We start from the raw sequence: 25,229 nt of genomic DNA on the forward strand, positions 1-25,229 counted from the left end.
CACACAACTCATAAACTTCTCTCTTCCACAGGAGCCCACAAAACTTCATGGCTGCCATCTGGTGGCAACATTATGTAGGCCTGTTAACTCCAGTGACGCTGACATATTCATGTTGCAGGTGATACTCTAAATGAAGAAAAAAATGAACTCACTAAAAGACACATGCCTTTTATTCTTTTGCCAGTTATATAAAGTTAGAGAACTGAAAACTAGTTTGATTAAATGCCATTTAATGGCATTAACTTTATTAGGAGTTATTGCTGTGCAGGCAAAAATGTAAGCAATGTTGTACAGTAATCATAAATCAAAACTATTCTGGCTTTATAAGTGAACTTAAATCTAACATACACATGTCGTTAATGTACAGTAAATAATTTATTTTATGTGATAAACGTGTGTCAGTTCCCATCACTTTATGCACATCATTAAAAACGTGGGTTTTTTTTTTAACTACGTGAGTGTTAAAGCATTGGTATACACCGCAGGCTGTATATAAATGTTTTATAAAATATATTTTATACATACAGTGATCTGAGTATTTGCCCAATACCTAATTAATTATTGGGGGGTGGGGTTTTGCATTTCTGTCACGTTTAAATGTTTTAGATCATAAAAAAACATTTCAACATTTCATTCATTCAAGGAAAGAAAAATTATCCAAACCTAGCCCTGTGTGGAAAAACCCTGCTAAATGTGCCACCCTTGGCAGCAAGAACTGCAAATAAGCATATGTAATAAATGGCAATGAGTCTTTATCATCGCCGTAGAGGAATTTTCGCCCACTCTTCTTTGCAGAAGTGTTTTAATTCAGCTACACTGGAGATTTTTCAAGCTTGAACGGCCTGTTAAATATCATCTCAATACATCTTAAAAGGATTTAAGTGCAGACTAGACTTTGATTAGGCCAGGTTCGTCAGTGTTTCAACTTTTCTCCATTTGTGAATAATGGCTCTCACAGTGTCTTGATGCATGCTCAGTCATCCAGATAAGTAAATCCCCAAAAGTTGTTTCTGTTCATATGGACGTCCAGATAAACAGAATCAACTTTTGGGGTTCTCACAGTGCTTCACTGGAGTCCCAAAGCCTTAGAAATGGATCTGTTACCCTTTCAGAGAGGCTGCAACTTCGTCAAACTGGCTGGCTTCCTTGATTCAACAAGGTCGGGCTATAACCAGGCGTGGGAGTAATTGAACTCAGCTTTTAAAAAACTGCCCGTAATCAGTAAACAAAAACAATTGTCCGTTAAAGTAACCAGCTACAAAAAAAATCGTAAAAAAAGACTCGCTAAAAAATAAATAAAATAAAATAATAATAAGTTAATCCTTAGCATGTATTCTTAGCTCCGTTCCGTTTTAAAGAAAATAACCCAGTATGAAGCAATTCTCGTATGAAGACGAGAGGGAAAAAAACAGATATTTAAACTACGTAACTTCCGGTAGAGTGGGCGTGGTTTAAGCTGTCAACTAACCGAAGAACAACAAAAACAACCCAACCGCAGAGGGGGGTTCTGCCAAAGGTGAGTTCTGCACTCTCAAAAATGTACCGTATCAGGTGCCAAATGGAGCACGCGCAGCGACCCGTGTCGCTAAGTTTGGAGGCCCAGGTAGAGAGTTTGATCCAACACTCAAAGAAATGTTTTTACCGATTTGAATTTACAGCCAAAGTGTTGCACGCTTTTTGGAGGTAGGCAGTAGTGTCGTTGGCTCGTGCTGTGCTAAAATGTTCAAACACACCAGGTTGCACTGTTACAATCTCAGCTTCCAGTTTATTATCCTTAAGCTAGCGACATCATACAGCTAGGCCTCCGTCTGAGCAGTCAGCCCCCCACCCCACGAAGCGACGCTCGTTATCTGACTGTAACACCGTTTCCCCGGACCCTGTTAAAAATATATCTGTTTAAAATAGCTTCGCGTATCAGCAACTGTGTGCAAGGTTTACAGTAAGACTTTTGACCTTTTTATGACTCTTTGTGGGTTGACGTTCATTTCGGGTAGCATTAATCCATTTCGTTGTTTGTTATTTTCTGAAAAACGTCATCTTTATTGACAGTTTGGTAGCATTGCAGGTTGAACTTCACCGCTGTGAGCAGTAGCGAGCAGCTGATAATGTTTAACTTTTTATACATTACAAAATCTAACTTCCTGCCCATTGTGTACGCCGAACTGAGCAAATGGTGCTGAAGAAACATTTGAAACAAAAAGATTTCAGAAAAAAGTAACAAATTATAACAGGGGTTTAAAAGTGTGTGTTTAAACTGTACAAAACAATGACCTCAGGTTAGTCATGACATATGTCCATTAGAACTTTTTCATTTCAGTGCATGGCTTCAGGGCTTGGCTGCTCCCCAGTTATACCACATAAACAGTTGTTTTCGTCTCAAGCACCCAACTGTCAGCTTACCTTTCCTTTGTTTGTCACATAAATGCAAGTTTCACCACCTTTGATGTGGTGTCAACTCTGTCTTTCTTTGCATTTTTTTTTTCACGTATTCTGGTTATTTTACGGCTGCAAGCTTAAAAATAAGTTTTCCCTGCTTATGTTTCTCGTCATTTTCTCACAGCAGGGACCGAGGCATGTGATCTGATGTGGTGTTGAAAACAATCTTTCCTTTGGTCTCTGCTACATCAGAGGTAAGAATCAGGTGGGATCTGTGTAATGAGAAACGATCTATGACAGAAACATCAGACAGAGTCCGGATGAAACACTCAGTCTTTTGACAAACACACTTCAGGTGGGCTCAGTTTAAGATGATCAGACTCCGTTTGTCTGAAACTGATAGGGCTGATCGGGGTTAAAGTGAGGCTGTTGAGTGCAAGGTGGACAGGCAGGGTCGAGAATGTATGTTATTGTGATGTATGATTACCAGTTATTGAGCCTGCCTGGAGGGGTTTTTTGTCTATGGATTCTAAACCAATCCACACATTGAAAAAGCTACATTTTCTCTGAATTGAGTTATACAATTACTCATCAGATTAATCATTTTACAGCAAAAATGGCAACAGAAATTGTAATCATAGCAGAAAATGGGTTTCAGTAGGAACAGGTGGCTTCGCTGACAGCTGTGCACCTGCTCTCCTCAGTGCTGCTGTGCCTCTCACGTTTCAGCTGTCTGTGACTTGTAGGTTATTCTGTGATGTTCATGGGTTATTTTTAGGGCTGAACGATATATCGCATTTGCGATAATATTGCGACATGATCAAGTGCAATTTTCTAACCGCAAAGGCTGCGATTATACTGCGATTATAAGGCTGTCCAAATTACTACCATATCCCAGAATTCATAGCGCGGCCCAGCCAAACTCCAGTTTCCAGCAATGGCGGCCGCTACTAAGTTTTAAAATTACTTAATCTTTCTGGGTCACAAAATAAACTTTTAACATATTTTCAGGCGAGAAAGTAGTTGTGTAAACATCAAATATCTGCTCGGTTTATCAAGATATTGTGGCGGACCACCAGGTGGCTCCACTCACACACAAGTTGAAGGGAAGTGTGGGGGTGGAGATTTTGGCGCTGACTATATGTGAAGTTCTGTCAGTTAATAAAGTTGTTGGAGTGAGACACTGAGACCTCTCCTGTCGTTGTTACATACCTCCACACTGGTGACCCCTGTAGTGAACATGCTAAGGCTCGACGACGAAGCCAGCTCTGGCCTGGAAGCATCGGCGGCCGCCGGACCTTCACCTCCGCCGATGGCTGCGTTTGCTGTGGCGCTTAAATTGCCGGATTTTTGGCTTCATGATCCTCCTTCATGGTTCATGCACGTAGAAGCTCAGTTTGCTCTTCGTGGAGTTTCAGCCGACGACACTAAATACCACCATGTGGTGGCCTCACTTGACCCGCTGTCAACCCGCCGTGTGATGACTCTCCTCCGGGATCCCCCAGCCCAGGGCAAGTACGCCGCCCTCAAGGGGCTGCTGCTGCGGCGTTACTCCCTCTCTGATGCTGAGCGGGCCGAGAAACTCCTTTCCATCGCGGGCCTGGGCGACGGCACCGCCCTCGAGCTCATGGAGAGCATGCTGTCCTTGCTGGGCGCGGAGGACGGAGGATTTCTCTTCACCCACCTCTTTCTTCGACAGCTGCCGGCTCCAGTGCGCGCTGGCCTTGCCAACTCCCCGCTATTGGCCACGAAGGATTACCGCTCCCTTGCGGAAGAGGCGGATCGCATCCTCCTGGCTACCAGGACTTTCGGCGTCCAGACGGTTATTCAGGACCCACCAGCGTTTTCCCCCTCCCCCTCACCGATGCTCCACGGGCCCTCCGACTCGTCCACTGTGGCCGGAATCGCTGCACGGCGGCACCGCGGAAAGGGGCTTTGTTTTTATCACCAGCGTTTTGGAGCGAAGGCACGGCGCTGCCTCCCGCCTTGCAGTTTCCAGACCCAGGGAAACGGGCATGTCAGCGCTCTGTAGCAGCCGCGACCGCTGGCAACAAGGAAAGGCTGCTTTTCTTAGAGGACTCACGCTCGGGGAGGCGTTTCCTGGTGGACTCCGGCTCACAGAAGAGCCTTCTTCCCCCGGCTGGCTCGGACAGGCTGGCTGAGGGTTGCGGGCCATTGCTAACAGCGGCTAATGGCTCTCCCATCAAAACCTTCGGTGAAAGGTTGGTGACTGTTTGCTTTCACGACCGTGACTTTCAGTGGAACTTTGTTGTTGCTGCTAGCTCTGTGCCTATAATAGGCGCTGATTTTCTTTGTGCTCACGGACTACTGGTTGATGTGGCTAACAGACGTTTAATTGATGCTGTGTCCTTTTCCTCATTACCCTGTTTGACTCGGGGTGCTCAGCCCGTGGTGCATGCTAACTCAGTAGATTCGGGTGACGTTTTTCAGTGTTTGCTTTCTGAGTTTCCCTCACTCACTGTCCCCACTTTCTCGAGCACGGTGACGAAGCATGGGGTAGAGCATTACATAACTACAGTAGGGCCCCCGGTGTTCGCGCGCGCGCGCCGCCTCGACCCCGCCAAACTGGCTGTCGCTAGGGAAGAATTTGCCACCATGGAGCGTCTGGGCATCGTGCAGCGTTCGAACAGTGCCTGGGCTTCTCCGTTACACATGGTGCCTAAATCTGATGGTCGGTGGCGACCTTGTGGGGATTTCCGCCGTCTTAATAATGTCACGGAGAACGATCGTTATCCCATTCCCCACATCCAAGATTTTTCCGCCCATCTTGCGGGGACCTCGGTTTTTTCTAAGATCGATTTGGTACGGGGATATCACCAGGTTCCCGTGCGCGCGGAGGATGTCCCCAAAACCGCCGTAATTACACCTTTCGGCCTTTTCGAGTTTCTGCGCATGCCGTTTGGCCTGAAAGGTGCCGCCCAAACCTTCCAGCGGTTGATGGACTCGGTCTTGCGCGGGCTGCCCTTTGTTTTTGTATATCTTGATGATATACTGGTGGCCAGCAGCTCGAAGGAGCAGCACATGTTCCATCTGCGTCAGGTTTTTCAGCGTTTGGCGGAGCATGGACTGATTATTAATCCGTCTAAATGCCAGTTTGGGTTGCCCGTTCTCGATTTCCTTGGGCACCGTGTTTCCGCCGAGGGCGCGGTTCCGTTGCCTGACAAAGTCCGAGCTGTTTCGGAATTTCCGCGTCCCACGACTGTTAAGGCACTGCAGGAATTTTTGGGGATGGTGAATTTTTACAACCGTTTTCTCCCCAGAGCGGCACATCTGCTGAAGCCCCTTTATGGGGCGTTAAAGGGTAAAAAAAGCTAATGACCCCGTTGACTGGTTTCCGGACAGCATCCAAGCGTTTTCTGATGCTAAGTCAGCGTTAGCTAATGCTGCCCTTCTGGCCCACCCATCCCCCTCAGCGCCGATTGCGTTGACCACTGATGCGTCGGACATAGCGGTGGGTGCGGTGCTGGAACAGCGAATCTCGGGTGTCTGGCAACCGCTCGCCTTTTTCAGCCGTACGCTACGTGACAGCGAACGCAATTACAGCGTTTTTGACAGGGAGCTACTGGCGCTCCACCTGGCGTCTCGTCATTTCCGGTTTTTTCTCGAGGGTCGTCACTTTACCGCATACGTGGACCACAAACCCTTGACGTTTGCCATGTCCATGGTTTCCGATCCATGGAGTGCACGCCAGCAGCGCCAGTTGGCAGCCATTTCTGAGTTTACCACGGGCATTCGGCACGTGGCTGGTAAATCCAATCATGTGGCTGACTGTTTGTCCCGTGCGCTGGTTTCTCCCGTCTTTCTCGGCATAGACTACTCCGCCATGGCTGCCGATCAGAGCGGTGACCCTGACATCCTCGCGCTTAAATCCACCCAGACGGGCCTCATACTGGAGGACAGACCCGTGCAGGACGGTGGTCCCCTCCTCGTCTGTGACGTTTCCACCGGCCGCCCTCGCCCTGTGGTTCCCGCTTCCTGGCGTCGTCAAGTTTTTGACTCGGTACATGCTCTCTCTCATCCAGGGGTCCGGGCCTCTGTTAAACTGGTCAGCTCTAAATTTGTTTGGCCAGGCCTTCGCAAATCTGTTAAGGAATGGGCGTCGGCGTGCATTCCCTGCCAGCGCGCAAAGGTTCATAAACACACCAAGGCGCCCCTGGAGCCGTTCTTCATACCCGGCAAACGTTTCGATCATGTGCATGTCGATCTGGTGGGTCCCTTGCCGCAGTCACAAGGTTTTACGCACCTTTTGACTGTTGTTGACCGGACCACCAGGTGGCCGGAGGCGGTCCCCCTGGCGTCCACTACCGCAGCAGTGGTGGCCAAGGCGTTTTTGTCGACCTGGGTCTCGCGTTTCGGCCCACCCGCGGACATTACGTCAGACAGAGGCCCCCAGTTCATTTCCGAGCTTTGGTCGGCCATGGCTGATGGACTGGGGGCTAAAGTCCACCGCACAACCGCATACAACCCGCAGGCTAATGGGATGTGTGAACGGTTCCACCGGTCGCTGAAGGCTGCCTTTCGCGCCTCCTTAAAGGATGGCAATTGGGTTGACCGCCTCCCGTGGGTTTTGCTTGGGCTGCGCTCTGCGGTTAAGGAGGATCTCGGCGCTTCCCCAGCTGAGCTAGTGTTTGGTCAGCCCCTCCGCGTGCCTGGAGAATTCTTGCCTGAAAATCCTCCTCCCTGCTTCGATCCATCGGTGCTCTCTCTCACCCCGCTTTTGCACTCGCTTCGGGTTCCTGGTCCGGTGCACCATTGCGTGCCTGACACCTTTGTTCCAAAGACTTTAGAGACTGCTAAGTTTGTTTTTGTCAGGCACGATGCCCACAGGACACCGCTGCGGCCGCTGTATGACAGCCCGTTCAGGGTTATTGAACCGGGCCAGAAACATTTTGTTTTGGATTTTGGGGGTCGAAGGGAGACTGTGTGTGTTGACAGACTTAAACCAGCACATGTTCTTCCGGACAGTGATGTAGTGCCGGCCCAGGCCCCTCGCCGTGGCCGACCTCCTGCGCTGGGGTTGACAGTCTCTGGTTTTCCCCCCAGGACTACCCCCGGACCACCAACGTTTGAGCCTCCTCCTGCCTTTCCTGCTCGCCTTCACCAGCCTCGATCACAGGATGGACCTTCCTCTGCCTGTTCTCTCCCTCCCAGGTTCAGTCGTGCGGGTCGTTTGCTTAGACCCAGGGTCCTGGACTGAATGGAGACCTGACTGTGTGTTCAAGGGGGGGTATGTGTGGCGGACCACCAGGTGGCTCCACTCACACACAAGTTGAAGGGAAGTGTGGGGGTGGAGATTTTGGCGCTGACTATATGTGAAGTTCTGTCAGTTAATAAAGTTGTTGGAGTGAGACACTGAGACCTCTCCTGTCGTTGTTACATACCTCCACAATATCCCATATTTGCAAAAGTGCTTCGACGTTTTCAGAGGCGTCTGCTACCCACCAGCTCGACAGCTAGCCGGGAGCTCGAGGGTTACTGATGCGGCCGAGAACGGCACAACTCCCGGCACATCATTTTCAGATCACCGCGGAGTTTCGCTGCTCGGGTTAAACGTAATATATAAGTCACTTAGACAACCTAAAAATGTTATTGTTGGGCTTTTTTCAGTGTTTTGTTTGTTCGTGAGTAAATCGGTTTGGCTGAGATTAAAGTTATTAGATTAGATAAAATAAAACTTTATTAATCCCCCGGGTGGGTTCCTCCTTGGTTTTCACACAGCTGACTAAACGTCAAACAGAAAACTTATTAAACAGAAGTATGAGACAGTCGAGAATTTACACCAGTGTCTGGTTATATTTTAGATAGCAAGAAGCAGACGGCCGAGTTTATTAAACTCCACCGAGACAGCGGTGACGCTAATCAGAACTAGACCGTCCAATTTCACGCCTTTAAACTTTAAAGGCGTGTTTGTGTGTGTGTTTATACAATTGCTATTATGTTTGCACTTTATGTGTAATGTTACTGACTGCAGAGATCAGTAAGATGTGTGTATTTTTTATTTATTAGTTTTATTTATTTAATATTATTTTTTAATTTAATGACTGTCTAGTAGTTCACAGATGTCGAAAAACTGAGTGTGGTAAAGCCACTGATTTTTTTTTATGTATATTTCTGCAATCTGCACATTGTACTGACTTTCATTTTAATGTTTACACCAGGGTTCCTTGTCAGCACTTTATGCTCAGATGTTTGTAAGCTAAAAATAAACTATTGTGTATGTTCAAATATACTGTTGTGATTGAAGAAGTTAAATAAAAATGTCAGTCATCAATTCATGCATCACCTCATGTCATCATAACAGAGGTCTGTCTTCCAGGAAAGAACAGTTTAAAATTAATGTAATATAGTATTGGCCATACTATATGATGTATTGCTTGTCTTTGTTTAATAATACAGAAGACAAAGACCTTAAAAAATAATCGCATCGCAATCGCAATATTGGGGCAAAAAATCGCAATTAGATTATTTTCCATAATCGTTCAGCCCTAGTTATTTTTAGACCTTTTTTTTTTTATTTTTTATCTTTTAACACCTGCACAGAAAAAGGTAAAACATAGACAAGAAGTGTCAGCCAGCAGGAGGAGCAGGACTAAAGTTTGAGGTGGTTAAAGTGGAAGTCAGTGGTAGCACATTTGTGTCCCTTTGTTTAGCACTTTGAATGAAGGACAACCCAACACTATGGGGAAAATGCCATGCACAGGCACTGGTTGGCCATAACAGGATTTGGAGCAATCACAAGTGATTAATCAATGTTCATACCCCGAGTAATCCTTATGTGCTAAATCTACACCATAGGTACGTCATAATTATATACCCTTATGAAACTCTGTTGTAACTACATTTCGGCGTGGTGTCAGCCACTTGTCTACAGGCTCAAGATTCAAGAAATCTAATTTGAGCTTTCGAATCACATGCAATTACAAAGTAGAACTGATTTTTTTTTATTCAATATGAGCCGCAATTAGTGATTGATCTGTGAACTTGTCAGTAAAGTGCTTACTGAGGTGGAACAATGACTGTGGAACCACTGCTATCGCCCCCTGGTGACCATTTAAAAGACAGCAGGCTTAAAGCACGTCCACCAAGCATAGGCAATTTTCCCCAAGGGTCCACATGAGAAACTGGGAGTGCTGTGGAAGGCGGCACCAATTAGGTAAACTCAGTATTTAATTTCATCTCTTTCTGAACTTATTGGTGAAACCTTGCACAACATTTTCAGATTCTCATGTGAACTTGTGGAGAAAATTAATTGCCCACCACTGCACATGGCCTTCCTGTTAGCTACAGGCCACTAATACCTATAGGTAAGGGGTGGGGAACTCCCACAGCTGATTTAAATCGCTAAATTACCTCCTCAATATGTCTTGAAGTTCTCCAGAGGCCTGGCAATGAACTAATCATTGGATTCGGGTGTGCTGACCCAGGGTGTTATCTAAAACCTGCAGGACACCAGCCCTTGAGGCCTGTAGTTCCCCCACCCCTGTTATAGGTGATAGAAAGGTGATTTTTTTTTTTGTGTACAAAATACTTGAAACTCTAAAATGCTTCAGGGAAGCTGCCACTATAGTTCTAATAGTTTTGCTGGTGGAACTAGTTCACCTGGTTCCACTGTTGTCATGTTTCTGAAAATGCTCACTCAATTTGTTTTGCATATGTGGGCTTTGAATGACAAATGTCCAGAGTAGAGAGCGCTTTATGCTTCTCCAGCTTCTTTCACAAATGCAGTTTCAGATGTCAGCTTAGACCTTTCCTGTAGGTAAATTATTTAATCCACATGGTCACTCTGAGCTGTGTATAAGGAGCATTTTCATAGTGCCGAAGATTTTTTGGACAGTCACTGTGAGAGATGAGCTGTACTGTGCTTTGAGTACATTGCACCAAAAGTATGTTTGTTTGTGGAGAATGTCAGCATAGGTGAAAACAGAAGCAGATGCTAACAAATGAAAAGCTTATCCTAATGTTTTTCTTCATTTATACAGGATTTTTATTAACAGCTACAAAATCTGCAAAAAAGTGATAAAAAGAAAAATGGAAACAAATTGAGGGGAAAAAAGAAGAAAATCTGGAAAAGTAGACTCTGGGAGGTGACTGTGCCCATAAAGCACTGTGTGAGATTAGAACTTTAGAATTAGATCACCACGCCTGCTAAACGTACGTCCCATTCTAAATTCCTTAACAGACATCAGCCCCAAAAATCCAACACCGAGAATTCTCTAAACACCACGTTAGACATGCAGGTTACAGCAATACAATTTTGACACTTAAAGACCTAAAACTTCAGTAGGGTCACATATGTTTTGGGAGGAAACTTGATTTTCATACACATTGTGATAAACAGTGTAAAATATCTCCAGCTTTATCCTTTAAAAGACATATGTAACAGCTGTCCTGATGTAATTGTCATGTTTCCATAGCATATCTTAAAAGCGTCTTTTTTTTCCCCTTTGGTCTCTTACATGGATACCTGTTCAGGACTTGAGCCATGGAGTCCTCTGATGAAGATGAGGTGCGCACCTTTGTTCAAGTCCTCAGTGAGAAGTATAACCCTGAGAATTTCCCCTATGGCCAAGGCGTAGGAGTGGTTGTTCTGCCCAGGCCTCCAGGATCCCCTGTCAAAGGTGAGAGATGACAGAGCGAGCTATTTCAGGGTTGTGATGATGCCACGTGAGCAGTGTATCACTTGTGATAAGTTCAGCCCGGCATATCTGCCTTTTTATTTGGAGTGTTGAGCTGTGAATGAGGCTCTGAACTGACTCGAGTTTCCTGTTTGCAGATCGCCTCTTCTTGCCCAGCGCACTGGTTCTGAATGACAGTGGAATCAGTAAAGCTGGCGACAGGCAAGACATCGCTGCTTCCTGCGCCCACGTGGTAGAGCTCGACCTGTCCCACAATCAGCTGAATGACTGGGGAGAGGTGGGGGTCTTGGAGTTTTAATTGAACTTAATAAGGTTTTTCATAAAAGCAGAGCCATCTGGCTTTTGTTCAAGACAATTTAGTTGGAGTGCTGTCTGTATGCTACCATGTCAGCAGTTAAAAAGGGCTTAAATGGACACTAGTAAATGCTAGTCATAGGTTTATAAGATTAAGGTCTTTGTTTTGATGGTTATTTTAGTGTAATAAAAAATGAATACAACACATACAGATAAAAAAAATAGAAGTTAATCTCTCTTTATTGTTAGTAAGGATGCAAGCCTGGGATGTCAAACTCCTTTTACATTGTGGGCCACAAACAACCCACTTTGGTCTTGAGCGGGCTGAACCAGTAAAACTTCCCTTTCTGTCAGTAATAAGAAGTTTAACCACACTTTATTACTTTATTACTTTGGCATAGTATGAATGGCTGTGGGGGAGGTGTTTATCAGGAGGAAAAGCTGTAAAACTTAATACAGTTGAAAGTCCAAAAATGTATGCCCTCCTTCTCATTTTCCAAAGCCATCCAGTTGGCCAGTTTGGAGTCTTTGCCGGGCCGATTGTGCCCCCGGACTTTATGTTTGTAAGTTAACTGGAAAGCATGTAGATTTTTAGATGGTTATTCACCGATTCCATCTAGCCTCCATTCATCATCATTCTTTTCTTTTTGTTTGTTTGCATATGTACTGTTAATAATTAAGTTCTTAAGGTTGGGTTGTGCTGCATTGTTATTTAGCCGTGTCTACAACACAAAGGCCTCTTAAAAAAGTTGCACAGCCCTTGTTATCCCCCTCTCACAGTGCTGTTTGTTATTCAGCCGAGTGATACCGTGATGAGGGCTGTAGGCACAGTTCCCTTCTGCTGTGCCAGCTGGAACACCTGGTACCTCTCAGCTTAACTGGAGTACTCATTTATTAATAAGCAGGGTTGGATACATTTTTTTGTATGAACCAATAAATACATACACCACATATTCATTTAATATAATAATCTCTTCTTCTGTCATTCACATGGGTTTAGCATTAAGTATTTTATTTGCCATCTAGAAGCCAAAGAGTGAAAACAAGTCAATGTGAAACTAAACCAGACGCTACTGATGTGGATTAATTATCAGCTTTTTAAACAGAATGAAGGAAAATGTGAACACGGTACAGAAACACTTTAAAAATATGCCTGTTCAAGACTATCTATGGGTTGTATTTAAAGATGGATGACTCGGAACTTACCTAGAATTTAAACCGCTGTATCTCATTATACAGCTTATTTATGTGTACTAGAGTTATCTAGCTAATCAACAAGCTCTGAAAATAATGGTTTTCAAAGTAAAAGTGTTTTGAAAAGTTCTGTAACTTGTTTCTTCTTTTTCTTTGTTCTGTGTCCTGATGCTCCTGGTTTTGCCAGATCGGCACCATCGTTTCCAGCATCCCACACCTGGACTTCCTCAATCTGAGCATGAACCCGCTAAGCGGCGTGCAGCTGGAGCCGAACATGGCAGAGGTTTTTTCCAGGGTCCGACGACTGGTCCTCATTAATACACAAGTCAGCTGGGACACTGTTCACACACTCACGCAGCACACACCAGAGTAAGTGACAAAGCATGGAAAAAGGTTTTATGTTCTTTTATGTGTGGCAATGAGAGAATTTGTATATTTTTGTCTAAGCGTCTGCATATATAGAGATTTACAATGTTTTCAGAGTTCTCTCTGCAGTCCTGTGAAAAACTAAGTACACCCCTACTGCTTCCATGGGAGGTGTGAGAATAAGTAGCAGCCAGTTGCTAATGGGACACATTTAACTCAACAAATGTGAGCACCTCTGAAAAAGCAGACGTTTTGGTAGCCTACTGCTAAGGGGATGTCTGAGCAAATTCACTCCAGACTGAGCAATACTCAGAGAAACTGATAAAAGCCCAACAGCTACATCTCAGACTCTACAGCCCTCAATTAGTGTGTAAAATTGGAAAGTTCGTGACAACACAATTTTTTTTTTTTAAACTGAACTTGTTAGTAAGGGTTTCCGGGCTTCTTCACTCTAAAACAAACATGGCAGGAATGTTTAGGTTTGCTGAAGTTGACAAAACTACAACAGAATGACTGAAAAAGAAAACAATGAACATGTTTCAATGACCCAGTCAAAGTCCAGAACTCAACCAAGCTGTTGGGAGATGTGTATTAAAGAATGCCCACAGACCTCAATGTTGTAAAGAAGAGTGTGCCAGTAGTCCTCCAGTGATGTGAGAGATGACTCTTAAAAACAATTGCCTCACATAATTGTTGCTAATGTGGCTCTACAAGCTACTGAGTCATAATGAATCACTTAGTTTTTTGTGCCACTCTGACCACTCAGAGTTGCTCAGAACATTAGCGAGCAGATTAGTGATGCGTTCCTCCTTTATCTTGAGCACACAGATGTAGACTCAACAGGAATTCCAGGAAGTTATGCCCCACCTTGCCATGTTTAGGGAGGTTGGGTTGACGCATGAGGAGTAATGGTTGGTTGGTTTAGCCACAAAAGAAGAAATCTTTTCAATTTTCGTCAACAAGCCAGGGCTGTGCCAGTTCCAATCAGCAGGAGCCTCGCTATCATGGCTCTGAATAGGTAGATGTCTTCAACGTCCTCCAATGTGAGTGTTGCCAGGCTCGTTCCACTGAAAGGCTGTCGTGTATCTGCAGCAAATGTTCCGACGATCAGGCTCCCCCGCGCCCAGGTTTCTCGTCGAGAGGGTGTCAGTAGTGTTTAATATAATTCAGTCCAGTTTTATTTGTTGTAAACAGGGTAGAGAACTCAGAACATATGGTGACAATTGGAAACACGATAACAGCTGCCTTATTCTTTTGAAGAATCAAAAGCACCTTAATGCATATTACACAGATTATACAAAGAATCTTTGATGTCCTCAAAAATGCCAGTTTCCTTGCACCTCATCTTCCAGGCTGGAGGAGCTCTTCCTGTGTCTGAACGGCTACAACAGCGTGTCAGAGTCCCAGACGACATGCCCGTCGCTACGCCTGCTGCAGATTACAGATAACCAGCTGCAGGATTGGGCAGAAGTGAGGAAGTTTGGGCTGCTGTACCCCAGTCTGAGCACACTGGTGCTGGCCAATAACAGCGTGGACTCTGTGGGAGACACCAAGGAGACACTGGAGCACCTCTTCTCCAACCTGCGTAGCATCAACCTCAACAATTCAGGTCGGAGTCCTAAAAGTCTTTTAATCTGTCTGTATTCAGTGCAAAGTGTGAACAAATAGCCCTATAACTCATTATGTTTATTATTATTATTGTTGTTGTTGTTGTTGTTGTTATTCAGGTCTTAGTAAATGGATCGACATTGAAAGGCTGAATTTCTTTCCCAAACTGGTGGAGGTCAAAGCAAAGGGAATCCCTTTACTGCAGTCTTACAGCACCGAGGAGAGACGTAGCCTCCTTTTAGCACAGTAAGTCTGAAGCTGTGTGCTCGTTTGTTCAGTAACTTCATCATCGAAATACTCATTGAGCACTTTTAACACCCGACTGCTTCACCTGCCCTCAGGCTGCCCTCCGTAATGGTGCTGAACGGGGGTGCCGTGTCTAATGGTGAGAGAGAGGATGCTGAGAGGTTCTTCATCAGATACTACCAGGACTGTCCAGAGCAGGAGCGTCCCGAGAGGTGGAGCATCATCCACACATACATTTTTCACTGCACACATAATCATAGTGAATAAGTTTACTCATGGATAATAATAATAATTCAAAGCTGCGGCTGACCGCTGACGCTGTAGTAACTAGTAGAAGTGGACGAGGAATAATATGTAGTCTCAAAAAGACACTTTGCATATGCAGTGGTGCTGATGGCCAGCTAAGATGCGTGGGTAGAAGTTGGCGTTAGGCAACTGTGTGAATTGTGAATTTATCGTTAAATAAAATTAGCCATTAGCTTTATTTCTTCTTTTTTACTTTTTGAGGGGTTTCTTTGGATCATTTAAGTTTGTTAACTTAGTGATCTGCATCCTAAAACAAGGTAGAAAATTAACATGTAACTAAATTTCAAAGGCACACACTCTCCAGATGGAAAGGATCATTTGTAGCCAGTGTTTTGAGAAACTGTCCTACTTTGGCAAATCGTCCTACCCATATTATAATTTGACGGCGACTTGTGACTAATACAAACCATAACCATAAGAAATATTCACAATGGGTTAAAAAAATGATGTAAATTTGGGGTTTGTGTTAGAGATGGACCGATCCGATATTACGTATCGGTATCGGTCCGATACTGACCTAAATTACTGGATCGGATATCGGAGAAAAATAAAAAATGTAATCCGATCCATTAAATATCACGAAAGCACCTCACAAAACTTGCAACACGCCGTAACTCACCTCAGAACGTATGCATCACGTGATAGAGCAGCTGTGGCATGCAGGACCTGTCGGTGGTCTGGATAGCATGTGGAGCTTCGCTAGCAACCTGGCATTTCATCTCCGACAAAGTTATCCCCGAGAGAACTAAAGCAAGTGTCTAAGTCCATCTCTGAATGTTTGTAAAGCATTCCCACGTTAAGCTTAACAAGCGACTGCCTCTGGCTCTCCGGCTGCTACTTCAATCGTGAAACTGCTTAAATCAGCTGATCGGCTTTTCTGTCGCGAGTCTGTCTCTCCTTTGTTTTTGGTCCACTTTGCGCCAGAAAGAGGAAACCAGCGGCTGAACAACAGCAGCACGTTTAAGCTTGATCAGCTGTTGTTAGAATTTATTTAATATTAATTTCTACACCAGGATCTTTTTCTATGTAGCTGACGGCTGGTAACTGTGCAGGAGCGGATCTAGCAAAGTTTAGCCAGGGGGGCCGATAGGGCATTAACTGGGAAAAGGGGGCACAAAGACATACTTTTCTTTCTTATTCTCATTTAAAATGTCTAGCTTTTAATAAATAATTATCTGACACCCAAAGTTTTAATTTGATGTAAAATGAATAGAAGTCAATTACTGTACATAGTGACTATTAAGTCTAATATATATACCCTAGTAAGCTATAGTACTTTTTACTTTGGGAAGGTACCATCTGTGCAGTCTGCAATTTTGTTGAAGAAAGATGTTGAATCTATTTAATATTTCTTGAAAAATAATTGATTTCTGTGCATTTTTTTTTCACACTGCATCAAATTAAGGTTGATTACGTCGATTAAGCATCATGAGGTGGAGCGTGAGGGGTGGTTCCCTATTTTTTATTTATTTAATTTTGTTGTTGCTGGGAGTTGGAACCCTATTAGTTAGGTTGCTTAATATTTACGCTAAGTACTCTTTAAAATACCAGAATAGGGAGGATGGTGTAGGTCTAAGTTTATTAGATTGATCAGTATTGCTGAACTATGAAATATTTTTTTTGTATACAGGTATAACAGAATAGCTTTAGTGTAGTTGTTGTTTTAAACTTGAGTATGAACTTGCAGACTTGCAAAATGCAGCAAGATATTTTAAAAAACAGTTTTGTTGATTAAAAAACACTATATCGGATTCATATCGGTATCGGCAGATATCCAAATTTATGATATCGGTATCGGTATCGGACATAAAAAAGTGGTATCGTGCCATCTCTAGTTTGTGTTACGCGTATGCGCAGAAACAATAGGTGGGATGGTTTGTGAGGTAGGATAGATTCCCAGAACACCGGTTCTCATTTCGTGGCCATATTTCAGCAACAGGTTTTTTACAAAAAAAGTCTAAAACTCAGAGATATTCAGTTAAACAATCTTCTTCTTTCAGATGTTTTCTTTAGGGGTCATCACCCTCTAACCCTATCCCTAGCGTCCTCCTCTGCATGTGCTTCTTCACTATATCGATGAACTTTCTGTGAGGTCTTCCTCTCTTCCTCCTCCCTGGCAGCTCAATATTTAGCATCATTTGTCCAATGTATCCACTCTCTCTTCTCTCCCAAACTATCTGAGCCTCGCCTCTCTAACTTTATCTCCAAACTGCTGAACTTGAGCTGTCCCTCTGACATCCTCGTTTTTAATCATTTCCATTTTGGTCACTGCCAGTGAAAACCTGAGCATCTTCAGCTCGGCCTGCTGTCTTTTTTTCAGTGCTACTGTCTCCAAGCCATACATTATAGCAGCTCTCGGTACCATCTTAAAACCCTGTCCACTCCACCCCTGACTGCACTTTGTTTTCTTGTGCACTGTCTTGCTTTGGATGGTTGAGCCTGGTTCTGCCAGAGGTTTTTTTTCCTCTTAAAAGGGAGTTTTTCCTCCCCACTGTCCCACAAGTGCTTGCTCATAGTGGGTGATATGATTGTTGGGGTTTTCTCTGTATTGTTGTAGGAACTTTACCTTACGATATAAAGCTTCTTGAGTGTTCGACTGTTGTTGTGATTTGGTGCTATATAAATAAAACTGAACTGAATTGAATGTAGCTGAGTTTAAACCATTGCGAAGAAGAATCAGTGTTGGTCAGATTTTACTGAAGTTTTTATCAAAGTCACATTTATCGATTTGCGGGCAGTAACCCTTGAGCGGTGATGGATCGTGAGCCTGATGAGCTACTACAGCACTGACATCTTTTGGCTTGAGAAAATAGCTAACATGATAAATTAAAAAATATATTGTGTAGCATTATGTTGATCAATAAATTGTTGTTGTTTTTTTCAGCTCTAAAATTTACATCAGATTGTTTTCATTGCTTCATTACAACATTCCGATGAGACATTTAGAGTAAAATTCATATTGAAAGTCTTCACTAAATACCTTAAATATGGAGCACAAGGCGCCAGCACTGGCTTTCAATTGGAAAGCTAAGCGGCATTTACGTTTGCATTATATTCATATGGGAACACCTGCTGATTCACAACATTAGCAACCAATCTCCATCCCTGTCCTCAGTTTGGGTCCAGCACACTATATGTTTTTTTTTTTGCGGGGGGAGGTTGAAAGCCTTCCTCGGGGGGGCTCGCAGGGGTGAAATAATTCACCAACTGCATTCCACTTAACCTCAGCAGAATGTTGGGGAGGGATTTCTGGAGGAAGGTGTAGTCCCTGACTGGGGGAAACTAACCTTTGGGAGACAATGCCACCACTCTCTCCCTGCTCAATGAGTCCTTTGTGCTGGGAATTCTCTGATTGGGAAAACTGATACACCAGGTAGCAGGTTGTTTTTTTTATGTATACACCTACTCTGTCAACCTGAAGCCTTAATTTGAGAAATTTGATTTGTTTTCTGATGTCACATGAGCTGTCACAGCACTCCTGGCTATAAATTATTTTATTACCTGTGGCAGAACTTGTTTGTCCATCAGGAGCAGTTAATAGTTATTTTATTTCTATGTCAAACACATTCATCGCCATCTAAAAACTTCATTTTCTTTGTGTTCAGCTTCATCGCTCTGATTTTATTTTTGTCCATCAAGCGTTGCGTTTGCGGTGTTGGTTTGGGAGGGGTTCGGTGTAGGTCCAGGGTCGGGTATAACCGTGACTGTGCATGTGCATGCGGGCGTTATCGGGGTGTCAGACACACTCAGTAGGCAGTGAGCGCACAGCTATCCCCTTTCCTTTCGGATGAGGCTGCGGCCTCGCTACCCCAAGAGATCAGAGCTCTGCAGGTGGGTCACAGCCTCTCAAGTGAACACATCTGACACAGCCTGGCTTTGAGTAACTATAAACGTGTTCTCAAACCATAAACTAGACTAACTGAGATGGATACACCCCAACAATTCCTTGGAAAAAATGGAAAAGGGAAGAAAACAGCACTGGGCAGGAAGGATTAGTGGCGAGAAAGAGTAGAGGCAAGGGTTAAAAAAGAAACCAGAGAGTCGGCGTATCCGGTGAAGTTAGCAGTTAGTGGGTCTAAACAGAGCCACAGTCTCAGGGAAAGACGTGGGAAAATTTACATTTTAACTTTTTGAGGTGCTCATACGTTCAAGTAAATAACTGGAGAAATGTGAGAATGAGTCGATGAAATGCCAAAACAGGAGAGCTCAGCTACATGGTGTCTCTTGGCTTCACAGTCTTGTAATTTCCTCCGCAGGAATCAAAGAATGCCAAAATGACAGTTGGAATGTCGGCTTCTTATCACCTGCAGCATTGTTTGCCCCATTATACCATGCTTACCACCTTAAATGAAGCCTCTTTGGTAAATGGCTTCTCTTAGAATGGCACTTTGTGCACTGTGGCCTTAGTGGAGAATTCCCAGGGTGGACTGCAAGTTTGGCCAGAAAATCCCAGGGCCAGGGCAGCGGCTTTGTGGAGGAGTTTTGGGGAGGGAAGTGAAATTGCTTTGATTGGCCCAGCTGTTACAGTAGCTTTGAAAGCACAGGCCTTTTCTCCTGGATTTTATTTAATCGTTCCTGGGGCCTTATCTCGAACACGCATTCCCCTGAGATGGCTGAGAGCTTTCTCACGGCAAGCAAGTGGCAGACAACTCGGTGTTTCTCTGCCTCTTAAACACTCATAGCTTGTTTCCATAACCCTGAGTTTAAAGTCTTTTTAAAAAAATCTGAAATATCTTAAATATACTTGCTGTTTCTATTTCACACCTGTACTTCATCTAAGAAGGAAAAAAAGAGGATGTATAACCTGTGAGTCTGAAAAGTGAAGCCAGTGTTGAACAGCCTTTTACCTGCATTCTTCATAACAGCCAGCAGAGGGCACAAAGAGAAGTCTTGTCCTATACAAGTCTATAAGAAGATTGCCCTGCTTTTAACTTGATTCGTGACCTCATGAAGCATTTTCACAATGACTTTATCATCTCTGTCTTTAGTTTTAAGTGTTATTTTGTACAGCTTGTTGTTAAATTTCTAGATTTTGATTCCATTTAGAGTAAATCAGTGCTAAAACACAGTGTGATTGTGACATCAGAGGGCAGGGTGGAGCCGTAGACCAAGCTGCTCTTTGAATGTCGAAATGAAGCCTACATCCTATCATTAGTACAGGGTGTATGTTATTTACCATAGCAGCAATGGGGGGGGGGGGGGGGGAGGCAAAGAGACACTGTGGTCTACCTTAAAAATGCCATTATGTGTTATCATGATTATTTGGGCAAATATTTTTCCATATATTTGTAGAATAACATGCAGGCATGTCTGACAAACTCATTTTTCAGTTAGTTTTGGCAAATATTCAAAAATTATATGCATATAATGAGCTAGTTAGCGGTTAGCATACCCTGGAAAATCCTCCTTTCTGAAACTTAGAATGGGTGCATTTATAAAAGGGTCTTAATGTTTTATTCAGAATGACCTGAACTGAGTGGATGAATTCAGCAGGAAAGTGTTTCTAGAGGCCAAGCCTGAGGGCTGTTTTCCCATAGACTCTTATAGTACCAGTCTGTTTGCAGTCATAGATATCACTACCTCCTTGCAATTACAAAAAAATAAAGATTTAAGGGGTTTTTCACACCTGCACTGTTTAGGCCGTGTAAATCAAATTCTGGTCTTTTTTTATTTAATTTATAGTCAGAACATAATCTGACCTCCATCCAACCCCAACTACCAGGTGTGCGCTGCTAGTTTGAGATAAATGCCTCCTCGTAGTCAGATGTGCTTTGCATCCTAGGATGCGGCAGAAGACCATACACATGCAGAGAGCTCAAACTGTAGCAGCTAGCTGTGGAATAAACCAAAGGTCCAGAAGACAGCATTTCCCTTCATTGGCCAATAAGCAGAATGCCTGCTCTGCCACGGTTTGTGGTGATGCATTTTTGGTTGACTTGGAGTTTTCTCTCTGTAAAAAGAAACAAAGCCATGAGTAAAAGCCACAAGTTTACAAATTCATCAGCTGATTAAGACTAAAGAAACTAGAGATGTTAAAACACCCTGAGATACTTTGCAAGGGCCTCACTTTTCAGAGACTATGTAGTCACTGCCATGTCTGAGAAACACCATACTTTGTGTGGTGGATTTCAAGTGTATGTCTTGTAGGAGTTTGTGTGTCTTTGCTGTATGCTGATGTCATTCAGTTGAGCTGATAACAAATAAAAAAATAACACGAGCTCTGCTTTGTTGCAGGTACCGTATCCTCGTGTCCAAATATGGCCACCTGGCTCCACTGGCTGAGGTAGACCTGAGACCCAGCCTCACCATGGTGGTTGTTCGCTGGGGTGACAGGGTGGAGACAGTCAGCCTCCGTCTGGAGCAAACAGTGGGTGACCTAAAAAAACACCTTAAGGGTCTGCTGCAGCTACCCAATGGGATGAGGCTCTTCTACATCGACCGAGAGATGTGTTCAATGTTTGGACCAGAGGAGCTGAAGTGCGGCACCCGGGCCCTGCATTCCTACGGCATTCGAGACGGGGATGAGATCCTGGTAGTGCCCAGGGACAAAAGCCGCTGCAGCTCCTCGGGTCTTTGAGTCGGGAGGTTCTCCACTTCTGGATGACTTGGATTGGAGGAATTGTAGAAATGATAAATTACTGGATATTACGCTTTTGACTTGAACCCTTTTTTTAGATATCAAAAAAAGGGTGGGTGTTTTGGATGGTAAAGAGGTTTGCTGTCTAAAATCTTGATCACATTTATGCAATAGTACATTTGCACATAGTTGTTCGATATTTACAAAGCCTTGAATTCAAGTCGCACATTTCTATGCTTCATGTGCCTTGAGTTACAAGTGCAGTTTACATCTTATTGATGAAGCATAAAAAAAAAGATCAAAAAGTTCTAGGACTGCTCCCTTAATGGCCGAAAAACCATACCTGACTCGAAATTTGGCCGTTCTCCCCTTCAGGGTCTTCCACATGTGCACCTCTGGATAAATATCAGTCTTGTTATGACCACTTCCACTGGTTCTTCTGTTTGCTGGAGATCTTTTGCAGTCAAAACAGCAGTCATTCAGCTTGAATTTAATTTCTGAGAAAACAATGGAAATTGCAGGAAGGCAGAGCTGGTAGACTTGAGAGCCATGTGCCATGCATATGTCATATGTGTTTACAATCCAGGTCCTTCCCCTTGAATATTGTCCATCAAGACATTATAGTAGATCTCATGGTCTTTAATAGTGGACTGGCTGACCTTGGAGGATGCCAAGAACGTGTGGGCATCCTCCTCTCTGCTATTTTTACCTGATGTTGAACTTTTAGGCTTGAAAACTGGACTGTTTGTTGAAAAACTGTTTGTTAAAGCAAGTCCAAAGAAAGGCAAGTGCAGGTGGTAAGAGCGGGCGCATCTAAAGAAAGCCACCGCGCTAACGTGATCGGGATAGGCACAAGAACACAACCTCGAAGGGGAGTTCAGTCAAATTTATATCTGATGTGTTTTTAGATTTTTAGGGGCTGCAGAACATTAAGATCATACTTTCCTTCATACAACTGTCTTTAATTTTTTTTTAAATTGTTTCCCTTATTATGAATTAAATGCATAAATTGCACACCAATTTTAAAACTAAAATCACCTTATAATTAAAGCATTTGAAGGGTTAAAACAGACCTTCTAATCCCTACTGTTGATATTTCTGCACCAAACTGAGAACGAATTAGTATTTTTAAAGAGCGAATACATTAAAATTAGGAGACAAATATAAATTATACACGATTTCAGATTCAAATTCATTGGATATCAGAAATGCCCTTTCTGAGAATACATTCTGCCACTTTCATTGCACATTGTTCCTCCGTAATGATTACACTTTGATCAGCATTGTCATTTTTCTCCATGTTTCTTTTGTAAAAGATGAATTGATGCCTGTTCGCTATAAACTGGCTGCAGGAGATTTTGTACAGCCTGGGCTAAAATTGTTCCAACCTATTACGTTCTCCAGAAGCAACCATGACGACAAAAATAAATAAATAATAATAATAATCATACTGCAATGATTGCAACTAATCAGGCTTTAAACGTGGTCTTGATTTTTTTTGTAGTGCCAAGGTTTTGTAAATTGGGCACCATCCATATTTGCACTGCATTAAAAAAATTACGTTTTATTTACATTTTCATGATGATGACAGCCTCAAAGCACTGCTCTACTTTTCTAACCATTATTTAAGTGGAGAAGATTTTGTTTTGTTTTGATTTCCTGCAGGAAGAGTTTGTAGATAAGCAGCACATGTAATTCCCTACTTAGACTTTCTCCACGCGATTGTAGTGAAATATCCTGGAATAACCTGCAAGCTGATGCATAAATGCCATGTGTTGGGGGTAACGTGCACGCGCACACCCGCACACACACTCGGATACCTCTCAGTCGAGACGCCCTGGCAGAAAGACGAGACATGTCTGAGGTGAGCTCGGGTCTGGGACAGAGAAAAGAAGGAGTGTTGATGCTCAAGTTACCGCAGGTCTTCTGGCTGTCCTGCGCATGAATGGAGCGCAAGAGCAGCTGAGAAGCGCTGAGGCTCACTCTGTATGGTAACCACACACCAGCTGCTGTGTCACGGACACTTCCGCTGGATTTAAGTTGGAACAGGTTCACCAAACAGCTTCTTGGCCCTCACCGGTCCACCCGAGTCTCTCTCCTTTACATTTCCATCTCACAGACACCCAAACTTTTAGTTTGCGCTGTTTCGCAGGTCCTGGTGTTGTGAGCTTTCAGCAGGAATTTTTCAACCCATCTTATCGCCTGAACATTTATTTTACTTTAGCTGATGAGACTTTGGCTGTTGGTGTCTGCTGTGTTTTACCAGCTGGAGCATTACAGATGTAGTCACTTAAACTATGTGTCATAACAATACTGGTGCATTTTTTTCACGTGTTCGTTGGTAGCAAGTGAAGTTATTTGGAGTTAAGTCATTGTTGCTGTGGTTCTTTCTCTAATTTAGACTCTAATTAGAGCTCCCAGGTCAAAATGCTTCTCTTGAGCGTCCGCAAATAAAGTGTTTTGTTGTGCTTATGCAAGCATGTGAACATGTGCTGGGGTGCACTTGTCCTGCGGCAGGCTCACAGTGCCATCTGGACTGACAGATTTTCTTTGTGTAGTAGATGACTGGAGATCTCTTTGTTTTATTGACTTTTATTAATCTGTATTATGATGAGTGGGCTGTTGAGAAGTGCTGGGATAAGTGTGAGGGGTTTGTTTTGTTTTGTTTGGATCATTGTGAGGTTGGTTTGCACAGTCTCATATGTCTTTGTTTCTTTCAGCATTTCATCATTTGCAAGACGTGTCATTTCAGGGAAACGATGTTGTTTTATGGGCATTTGTAATTTTGACATTTCTAGAATATTAACTGCGCCTGTCACCTTTTTATCTATCCTTCAGTAATACCAAAACAGAGTTTATTTACAGATTTTAAAAAGTTAAAAAAAATTGATGATCTAAAGGTTACTTTGCCTTGTGCTGGTTAGAGTGTGTGGTGTTTAATTTATATTTCGTTTGCTCTCTGTATTGCTTTTCTTCCGTGCACTTTTAATTCTTGTTTGCATTACTGCAATCTTTCTATACCTGTACTGTATAATGGTGCTTTAACTTCTCTTAAATAAAAAAAATAAATACTGATTGTTCCAGCTAATTGCAGTGTTATTTTTTTCATAATAATTCTGCAGTAATAGTCAATACCTATAGTGTGTGGGGGGATTTTTTGTGTTAGTTTTTTGTTTTTATCTAATTCGGGACATTAAATGACCCCACACAACTGTTCATTATCCAGTTCATATGGACACTATAGCAAACATACACAAATCAACTGTAGGAAACATTTCTAGCATGTAAAAATACCACAATGAGGTTATGAATGAGTTCATCTGTCACTTTAAGACCCATACAGGGAGACCTCAGTTGATTGGTGGATTCAAACCTTCTTGCTGTGGGTCGATGTGACAGATTTTCTTTTTTTGTTTCGTCATTTATTTGACAATTAAGTCTGTTTTTCCCAGAATGTCCCCATTTTATTTGGCTTTTTTTGTATTTAAATATACTTTATTTTTTTTAAATGTAGAACATGTCTTTATGAAGTTATCAGTTTTTCATTAGGAATTTGACTTTTGGGAGCAACTGGCCTTTTTTAAAATTATTATTATTATTATTAT

The 25,229-nt window shown here is 43.2% G+C and overlaps 1 protein-coding gene across 4 annotated transcripts; it reads left to right on the forward strand.

Annotated features, from left to right (window-relative positions):
• The first annotated feature begins 1,424 nt into the window (after window positions 1-1,424).
• On the forward strand, window positions 1,425-24,707 carry LOC146566180 (tubulin-specific chaperone cofactor E-like protein). 4 transcript variants are annotated; one of them, XM_085289727.1, is made up of 9 exons: window positions 1,425-1,516; window positions 2,561-2,630; window positions 10,870-11,015; window positions 11,171-11,310; window positions 12,709-12,890; window positions 14,240-14,496; window positions 14,615-14,741; window positions 14,837-14,953; window positions 21,282-24,707. In XM_085289727.1, exons 3-9 carry the CDS (start codon window positions 10,880-10,882, stop codon window positions 21,622-21,624), a joined length of 1,302 nt encoding a protein of 433 aa, XP_085145853.1. In that variant the 5' UTR covers window positions 1,425-1,516; window positions 2,561-2,630; window positions 10,870-10,879; the 3' UTR covers window positions 21,625-24,707. The 4 variants fall into 4 exon arrangements, with proteins under 4 accessions (XP_085145853.1, XP_085145855.1, XP_085145854.1 ...); XM_085289729.1 differs by having other exon boundaries at window positions 1,454-1,516; window positions 2,564-2,630; XM_085289728.1 differs by lacking the exon at window positions 1,425-1,516 and adding an exon at window positions 1,526-1,603.
• The last annotated feature ends 522 nt before the right edge of the window (window positions 24,708-25,229 follow it).

Source organism: Mchenga conophoros, linkage group LG10, assembly GCF_057382185.1.
Source record: "Mchenga conophoros isolate Kocher_MC1m ecotype Shallow Benthic linkage group LG10, M_conophoros_male_GT1.1, whole genome shotgun sequence".
In the NCBI taxonomy this organism is placed as follows: Eukaryota; Metazoa; Chordata; class Actinopteri; order Cichliformes; family Cichlidae; genus Mchenga; species Mchenga conophoros.

Excerpts from the sequence above, each read along its gene's own strand:
- LOC146566180 (XM_085289727.1), top strand. The coding sequence starts at position 10,880 with ATGGAGTCCTCTGATGAAGATGAGGTGCGCACCTTTGTTCAAGTCCTC. Across the intron at positions 14,742-14,836 it reads CGTAGCCTCCTTTTAGCACA|GCTGCCCTCCGTAATGGTGC; the intron begins GTAAGTCTGAAG and ends ACCTGCCCTCAG. Across the intron at positions 14,954-21,281 it reads GAGCAGGAGCGTCCCGAGAG|GTACCGTATCCTCGTGTCCA; the intron begins GTGGAGCATCAT and ends GCTTTGTTGCAG.